The 9004-nt window shown below is 36.0% G+C and overlaps 1 protein-coding gene across 1 annotated transcript; it reads right to left on the bottom strand.

Annotated features, from left to right (window-relative positions):
• Positions 1-466: 466 nt before the first annotated feature.
• Positions 467-2850, bottom strand: LOC119640539. Its single transcript, XM_038038627.1, has 2 exons — positions 2592-2850; positions 467-576 (listed from the first exon to the last, which is right to left on the bottom strand). Exons 1-2 carry the CDS (start codon positions 2800-2802, stop codon positions 467-469), a joined length of 321 nt encoding a protein of 106 aa, XP_037894555.1. The 5' UTR covers positions 2803-2850.
• Between the last annotated feature and the right edge of the window lie 6154 nt (positions 2851-9004).

Here is a 9004-nt window from a genome sequence, read left to right as displayed (position 1 = left end):
TGTTTCCCTATTATCTCTAATGTCGCTCTCATTATCATAAGGTATTAAGTGCTTAAGGAGCGTGCGGTAAACAGAAGCTTACATACAAACGGGTTTTTTTTATTTTATTTATTCGCTCGTTAACTTCTTAATCGCATGAAATATAAAATATTTTTGGTGACAATTGATAGTCTGAATTTGATGCCAATTAAGAAAGAATTGAATACACTTGTCGCAAACTTCCATTCCGTTGCCACTTCGTTTCTTAACGGCATTGTACTTCGCTATTGAAAAGATATCGACGGCAACCACGTCAACGTCACAATATATTACGTATATTACGTATATTTGAAAGTTCGTGCGTGCCAAAAGAGCCTGCGTTTGTGTAGATACATATTTTGCATATATTTACACTAGTTTATTAAATTTAGTTATCAGTTCTAGTTGATAAATAAAATAAAATTTTTGTTGTAATAAATCAAAACAATTACAAGTAACATATATAACGTATGGCCGTCTTATCGATGAGGTCAATACTTTTGGTGTCTTCTTCCCCTCCGCTGGAGGATTCATCCACCGAGCTCGACTCGGACGATTCTAAAGAAGCATATAGAACATAGAAAAACGAGGGTATATGAGGCTTTCAGAGCAATTTACGCTTAAATTCTATATAGTTTACCATCTTCATTTTTCAATGGCGTAGGTGGACGCTATTTTTTGCAAAAAATACGACGCAAAAAGTCGAGAAACTTATGACCCTTAGTGTTAGTCATACATTTTGTTTGAATTGCAGTAATTTGGTCATTAATGCGATTCGCAGCTTTTACGCAAATCGTCAATTTGCCGTGTCAACGCGTTAACGTGTCGTCAAAGCGTATTCAGCATTATTTAATAATTGATTTTCTATCTGTTCACTGTCTCTCATTATATATAGCTTTTGATTCATAGCTGTTAGATAACTAGTCGTGAAATCAGTCTCATATTTTACTTGGAGTCGACCATCGTTTAATTCCGTCAAAAGATTATCCAATCTTTGAACGCTTTGATTTAGAATGCTGTCTTGTTTTTCTATTAACCAGGGCGAAGGCTCTCCTTCATTGCTCAAATAAAACGCCAGAGTTAGGTGGACTAGGTAATTGCTTGAATTCCTCTACAAGATGAGAATGCTTCGGAAAAGACTTCCAGCCTTTACATCGACATCTGATCCAATTCAAGAATTTTAACTTCTTTATTTTTAAGCTTTCTAATTTTGGTTATAGATCACCTCGGAAGTAGATCTTCAACTTTCTTCTCAAGGTATAGTGTATCGTTGATTTCTATACCACAGCCAGGGAAATATTTCTCTATTAAATTGATCTCGCACTCGCAATGGTGCGCCTTCTCTTGAAAGGCGCACCATTTTTCTGCTGAAGCGTTGCACGACCGCAGAAAAAAGTTTCCTCAGGCAGTTCAAGCACTTCTTCACCTTTCTCTTCTGGAGCCTCAAACTAGTCTTCACTGGTAATTAATTGAAAACATACTCACATACATGCAGACAGACTAGGAACTCTATGTGTTAAGTATAGATGTGTGTAAGTTGTTGCTTTAATTTTCAAATAAGTTACGAACGTTTAAGGGCGACCCATGCGTACACATAGAAACTTATACAAGTTTTAGATGAATGTTTATATAAACCAATTATAGTAACTAATAGCAAAAGGGATGTAAATTTCGCACCTCTTGCATTTATCTAAATTTCTCGCTGTTTGAAGTTTTCTTCTTGTTTTTTTTTTTGCATTCCAAAACAATACTAAACTTTAATTTCAAAAAAAAAAATAAAAAAACGAGCTTTCCTTATCTCTAGAAGCAGACTATCTTTACCGCCGACCGTTTATATGAAAAAAGAAAAAAAACCCGGCTCAGCCACTTCCAAGTCATAGGCTGGATAGTCTCGTACATCACCCAAGTCGAATTGTAGTTCCTCCTGTATATGAAAATAGGTTGCTTCTGCTGTCCCTACCGTCTCTTGAGAAACGTAGGTTTATTTTTGGCGTTTCCTTCCTAACTAAAGTAATTAATGGTGCCATTGACTCGCCTTCATTACTTGGTGAAATAAGCTTTAATGTCCCTAACCGCTTGTCTAGCCACTTTATCTTGGTTAAGCTTAGTCGTTTGCAAGAACCTAAATGACGTCTACCACTTATTCTCGTTATCTAACTCTTTAAAGTCCATTAAAGCAACATTGCTTAATACGCGCGACTTACCTATGTCGTATTTAAACTAGCTTTTATCCTTAAAAAGTCGTTGCGTTTCGAAAATGAATTATTGTCAATTTATTATCGGTTGCCAGGCTTATGCATGTTTGCGATGGCTTAGGGGTTCATTTGCAATTTGGTCCTGTACCGGTTGTAAGTGTGGCCCTATGTTGATAGTGTACATGTTTTTGTTTCTTTTTTTTTTTCTTCTTATTTGTTTTATTATACATATACTAAATTTTATTATTAATTAATATAAGTTTTGCATTAAGAGCCAATTGAACTCGACTGTTATTTGTTTAGTTGAGTTTCTAGTATAAGTGGAATAAATAAATAAATAAATAAATAAATAAATCACCATTACAACCAAATCCATACCCGATAACGATATTCGTCCACTGAACCTTATGATACCAGTGCCCGCTTTATCAAACTCCTCTTGCAGTAGCAACATTTTAGCTTTAAAATCATACACGAAAATCTTACCATCTTCACCTAAAGTAACAAGAAGAGGTAAGATAGAGCTAGCTTGAGCAGCAACAATGTTGCAGTCATGGCAGGAATATAGTTTATAAGGTGGGTTTTGCATTTCTCTAGGATTGAGTTCACAATATCAAATGTCGCCTAAACCGTCCTATGATAACGACGAATACCATTCCAGGAATCAAACTTTGATTTTAGCTATACGACCGTGAGGCATCATGTAATACCCAAAATCTGCAACATCATGTAATACCCAAAATCTTCATTGTCAAATAATTTAATTTTTTACATGGCCCTGTCCACGCATTACTTAAAAGTCATATATTGGTTCAATTTCTATAAATCGATCTTCATCTGGAGGATCGGCCGCATCAATTGTTTCCCAAAACCAGACACGCAAATAACCGTTAATACCCATTGTAGTTACTTCACCACCTTCCATAGTTATTCTTACGATAGGTTTTGTATGGAATGGCTTACGTCCCTTACGAGTTATTTCAAATTTTATTAAACCCGCTTCCCCTAATAACATGTTACCCCACTCACAGCCGGATATAATATTTTCATCAGTCAGCATATAAACGGCGTATATGTCACTAAACTCGGTTTTGCCGAATCGACCAAGGTCTCCTTTCAATTTTAAACCAGTGGATGTGTTGGCCATTTTCCAAATATGGCCGCTCTTTTTTTGTCGCGTTTTATATCTATATTTATGACCAATTCCGGCAGTTTATTATTTCGACATCTCTACTCAATACACCAAAAGAAAAAAAATCAATAGCAATTAGAAGTAATATAGATATGGGGCCAAAGGTTGCGCCTCCAATTCAAGTCGAAGATGAGGAGCCCAAAATTGCTTCTAAAACTGCTTACAAGCCGATTGGCGTAGCAGTATTGAGCAGTATTAAGGACATTCCATGGTTAGTTTGACAGTTTGAATAAATGAGGAATTTACTTCACAGTTTTTGAGAATTTAATTCGTGTGGCTGAAGGCAATTCTTGGATAAATGCAATTTTTTAAACTGCAAAGCCTAGAAAAGGAGCAAAGGCTAAAGTGTTACAAAGTGATATGAAGGATGAACATAAAGATGAGCCAGTTGTTAGTAATGAATGCTTTGCAAATACCGTTACCTGCTAATCGAGAAAACAGTGATAGCAATCAATAGGAGAAAATATTGAAAATAAAACAGGAATGTTTTAATAGCTTTATGTGCATCACAAAAGGCGTTTTGAAGTTTTGGACTTTTGTTAAGAGTGCAGCGTACCGATGAGATGAAGATTTGAAAGGGATCGTAAGAGTTAGTCTTTAAATAGTTATATTAATTTTCTATACTTACTAAATTATTTGCACCTAATTTATATTAAAATTATGCAGAAACTTAAACGTATGGTAAACCGTATAAGACGCTTTCAAGTACTGAATTCGCAGATTTTCGCAACACTGAACAAATATCTGAAAGGTAGTGACATTGAAGGATCCAATGTGGAGCCACCGCAATATTATTATTAAAAAAAGAATTGTAATACATCGTTTTTTGTATATTGATATTATTTGATATTCATAATAAAAATAATTGGCTGAACAAATACAGTTAATGCAATCTTAAATATTCGAAATTATTCGATTTTTGGTTGATACACGCAACAATAGCCCCTTACTTAGATATTAGGTATTAATTATTATTCTAGAAGTAAGGAACAATTTTTTAGATAATTGTTGGTCGACTGTGCTTAAATTATAAATCATACGCATTGAAATCTACATATGAAAACATATATTGAAGAGTTTTGCAAAAGAAAATAAAAACTGTACTAAAGCAGTGACAGTGACTCTCAACTGGCCGTGAATGGCATTGCTTTGCTGGCTATTTCCTAACATAAATAAATGTACATTGGATAATGAGTTTAATAGTATTAATAAAGTAATATATAGAATTGATGTTCGGTTCTGAAGCTGATTTCAGAATGTCCAAAGGGTTTGTCGTTCCAAATGCAATACTTCTAGCCAAGGAAAAGTTAGGGCAGTCGCAGAGAATGTGCTTTATAGTGAGAGTTTGTCTATAACTGCAGATTGGGGAGGAAGACTTCGTCAAGATCCATTGGTGAGTTGCAATTGTATGACCAAGGCGAATTCTCGAAAATGTTTGGATCTTGGTTTTCTCAACATTTGTTGGCTATAAAGGTGGAGTTAATTGAGGGTTAATGAAAGAGTAGTGTTGATGATGGTATTGTAAATTTTCTTCTGCAATTTTCTCCTTAACTTTTCTTCCAATGTATCTTTGAAGATCCAACTTTTCCATGACATCATCCATAATTAGAGGAGCAGAAGCAGCATACTTTGCCGCTCGATCAGCCTGCTCATTTCCCAATAAACCGATGTGACTTGGGGCCCATACCATTTTAATTTTTCCGTCGGATAGATTATATTCTTTAATTTGTTGATGGTGCTCCATCTCGAAGTCGAATAGCTCCGAATAGCTTGTAATACAGACAAACTGTCGGTAACAATGACGGTTTTGAGTTTGTTTTTATGGGCAAGAATCGCAGCGTGAACGATAGGTCTGGCTTCGCTTGTGAAAGTTGAAGTACTTTCGTGAAGTATGTGATTGAGAAGAACCCGTCCTGTAGCATCCATCACGGCACAAGCAGGAGGCAGGCCAAAAGATTTTGAGCCATCTGTGTATGAAAGATTCCAACCAGTACTCTCCAATACTTGGGTTTTTTCAGCTATTAGATTCCTGAAGACGTAATTTGGAGTATCTTCTTTCTTGTGCATAGACAGCGAGATGTCAAAAGAGCAGTCTTTCAAAATCCATGGAGGTTTAACAACAAAAGAGCGGAAACTTTTTAAGGGAATTTTCAATTCCTTTGCAACGTACGAACAATGGTCAATTGCAGATACTGACTTTGGAATTTTTTTCGCAATAATAATCTTTCTCACATCATCACCGAGAATAGATTTGTTTGAATTAAGAAGCTTGGCGACTATTTTAGCTTTTAACTCATACAGTCTATTTTCTAAAGTTGGGAGACCAGTTTCAATTATAATATTATTTATAGGCCTCGTCCGAAAAGCATAACAACACTGACGGCTTGGTGATAGACCGGTTTAAGGATGTAAATATTAGATTTGCAGCTATTGCCATAAATTATCAAAGCATAGTCAATCTTGCTTAACACAAGCATTTTGGTAAGATAAGCAATAGTGTAAATATGCGCATGGCTTTTCCAAGCAACGTACTGTATGAAATTCACCCTTGTTAAAATAGAGTTTTTTAACCGCAGACAGTGCGCTTTCCAACGATATTTGTCGGAAAAAGTGAGCCCGAGAAGATGCAGTATCGGCACATTTAGTACTGGTAAGTCTTTAATATGCATCAGTAGATTTCCTGCATCGCAAATCTGCTTTCAACAAATGTGCATTTTTTTAGATTTTTGTATGGAAATTTTAGCCCCTGACGAGTTTGCCCATGCGGAGATCTCTCGCCCAATAGATTCGGGGATGTTGAGTGCCTTCGTGCTATCTTTTTCTTTTGTAAAAATGTATACATCGTCTGCGTAGAGACAACGTTCCACTCTTGGTAAACGGCAAAGAATTTTGCTAATTTCGTTGAAGACGATCTGGAAAAGCGTGACAGAGAGAGGAGATCCTTGCGGAATGCCATTCTTTAGCGGAAAGGAATCAGAAAGATGATTGTTGATTCTAACTTTGAACCGCCGATGCGACATGAATGATTTGATGTAGTTGAAGAATTTGGGTCCAACATTCCATGATTTCAAGAGTCTTAAAATAACATGAAGACCAACTCTGTCAAATGCTTTTTCGAAATCAATTGAGAGAATTGTTACGTGATTTCGTTCGGAAATTGCTTTGCTTGTGAAATAATCAATATGTAACAGAGCGTCGATGCATCCTCTACCCCGCTTGAAACCAACTTGTTGCTTTGTTATCAGGTTCTTGGATTCAAGAAACCAAGATAATCTAGATGCCATAATCTTCTCTAAAACCTTAGAGAGGCAAGACAAAAGAGAAATTGGGCGATAATCAGATGCGATGGAGACATTTTTTGACTTTGGAATTGGAACAACTGTTGCCAGTTTCCACATGTAGGGTATATGGCCAGTCATAAATACCGTATTATATAGATCCAGTAATTTCTTTTTACTAGACTTAGACATGGCGCTGATCATTTGGTATGAAATGTGGTCTAGACCAAGTGTCCTCCCCTTCAAATTGGAGAGACAACTTCGAAGTTCTAAGGTGGATATGCAATTTTCCAGGAACATGGCACATTGGAGTCCTTTTATTTTCGCTGAAAGCACTGGAGAAGTTGTTATCAGAGATGTATTCGCACCACACTTTTCCAAAGTAATTAGAAATATCATCTGCATCAGTTAAAGTTTTCGTTCAAATTTGAAGTCCCATTAAATCTGTTGATTTTGTTCCAGACAACTTTCATTGATGTATTTCTGTGAATTCCTCTCGAAAAAAGTTCGAAACTAAGTGCCTTTGATTTTCGTAATTTCTTCCTGAATAGAGCATTGGCCTATTTGTATAGTAACAAGTGATCATGATCAGCACATCTCTTAAAGCGGTGCCATAGATCCATTTTATTTTTCCTCAAAAACGAAAGCGTGTTGTTCCACCAAGGAACCATAGCTTGTTTAAAAGATCTGTTGGATTGAGGAATAGAAAGATGAGCAGCCGTGCGAATCGCTTTAGACATAATAGCAGCATCATGGTTGCAGTTTCCGTTAAATGGCTTTGAATTCAAAAATGACTCCACCTGTTTGGAGTAATTGATCCAATCCGCTTTATCTAGGAGGAATTTGGACTGTTTTGCTGGGGTAGCAGAGGACGTTGAAAGTTTAAGATCGATTATGATTGGAAAGTGATCACTATTATGTAGATTATCAGAAATAGACCAGGAAACCAAAGGAAGAAGTGAGGGAGAGCAACATGTTAAATCGATATGTGAAAAAGTGTGATGAGTTGAAAAGTGCAGAGATTGTTTTGAATGAAGGCCTTTTCTAAAAGAGTACCACGAGAGTTGTTCACTGTTCAGCTTCAGATGGTATTCCAGCTGTTAAAGTCGCCGTATATAATTAATGGGAGGGAAAGTACGGAGAATAAGTCGTAGAGCTCTTGCTGAGGAAATGATTGCGAAGGTGGGATATAGAGCGAAAGCACCGTAATTTTTTTGTTTAATATTATTTGTATCGCTACGGCTTATATATTTGAGCTTAAATTTATGCGTTTGTGAGGTATACTTGATTTTATAAAAACACCAGTTCCTTGTTTGGAATATAAATTTTGATCAGCATTCGTGAAGTATCCAGCATATTGTAATGTGTGTAATGCGGTTTAATGATGAAGCGTTCAAATATTTGTTTACGGGAAGTTTCCCTATGAATCCTTCCTAAAATGTTAGTGAATGTAGTTTAGCAGTTTAGCCCTAAGCTGCTCGGCTTCAGTGCGCCAAGTCTTTTCGTTTTTTATAATGCCAATAAATCTCGGCATAAGACGGTCCCTAATCTTTATGTTTCAGGCGGATTGAACGCCTTGTATTTCCAGCGAGTTAAACGCTAGGTTGAATTGTTTGATAACGACTGAATTTCTTTATTTTCTTGGCACTATTTATACTTAATTTTTACACTAAATTATTCTTATCTAAACAAGATTGTAATTGTTTACATGCGGTATCGTATTGTATTACGAAATGCAATACTCACCCTAGTGAAGTGTGACATAAATTTTATTTTTATTTTACCAAAAGGATTATGCTGAAGTCGCATAATTCTGTCACACTTCAAGTGGATGCATACGATAGTATGCGATCACACTACAATATGATTTGGGTGGAATAGGATTAAAAGAGGTTCTACAATGGGTCTCTTGAAGCGATATAAAGGTTGGACTGAAATCACTTACGAGTGTACCGAGTTCATCAAAATTATTAAGAAGTCCCTTAATATTCCATTGCAGAATTTTAAACATTTTATTCAATTGTAGTGACATGCAGTGGAAAGTGGTTTAAGTTGACATGTCAGCGTCTCCGTCGAAAATGCCACTATAAGAATTTTGCGTGAATAATTTGTTCTTACCAGCAGAATAATATGCACATAGGTGTTTGCGTAAATGTGAAGTGCAACGAGTGGGCACACGTGAATAATTTGAAATTGAAGGTTGATTGATGGATGAAAGACTGGATTCATTGCAGCTTGTAATTTGTTGCGTAGAGTTGAGTAGAGGATTTAGTTTATAAGATTTTGGCATATGTGTTGTTGTTTTAATTTTTTCAATATTT

The sequence above is a fragment of the Glossina fuscipes genome, unplaced genomic scaffold (genome assembly GCF_014805625.2).
Source record: "Glossina fuscipes isolate IAEA_lab_2018 unplaced genomic scaffold, Yale_Gfus_2 121, whole genome shotgun sequence".
Taxonomy (NCBI): Eukaryota; Metazoa; Arthropoda; class Insecta; order Diptera; family Glossinidae; genus Glossina; species Glossina fuscipes.
This window is presented reverse-complemented; position numbering and strand designations above follow the sequence as displayed.

Excerpts from the sequence above, each read along its gene's own strand:
- LOC119640539 (XM_038038627.1), bottom strand. The coding sequence starts at position 2,802 with ATGCAAAACCCACCTTATAAACTATATTCCTGCCATGACTGCAACATT. Across the intron at positions 577-2,591 it reads TGGACGAATATCGTTATCGG|AATCGTCCGAGTCGAGCTCG; the intron begins GTATGGATTTGG and ends ATGCTTCTTTAG.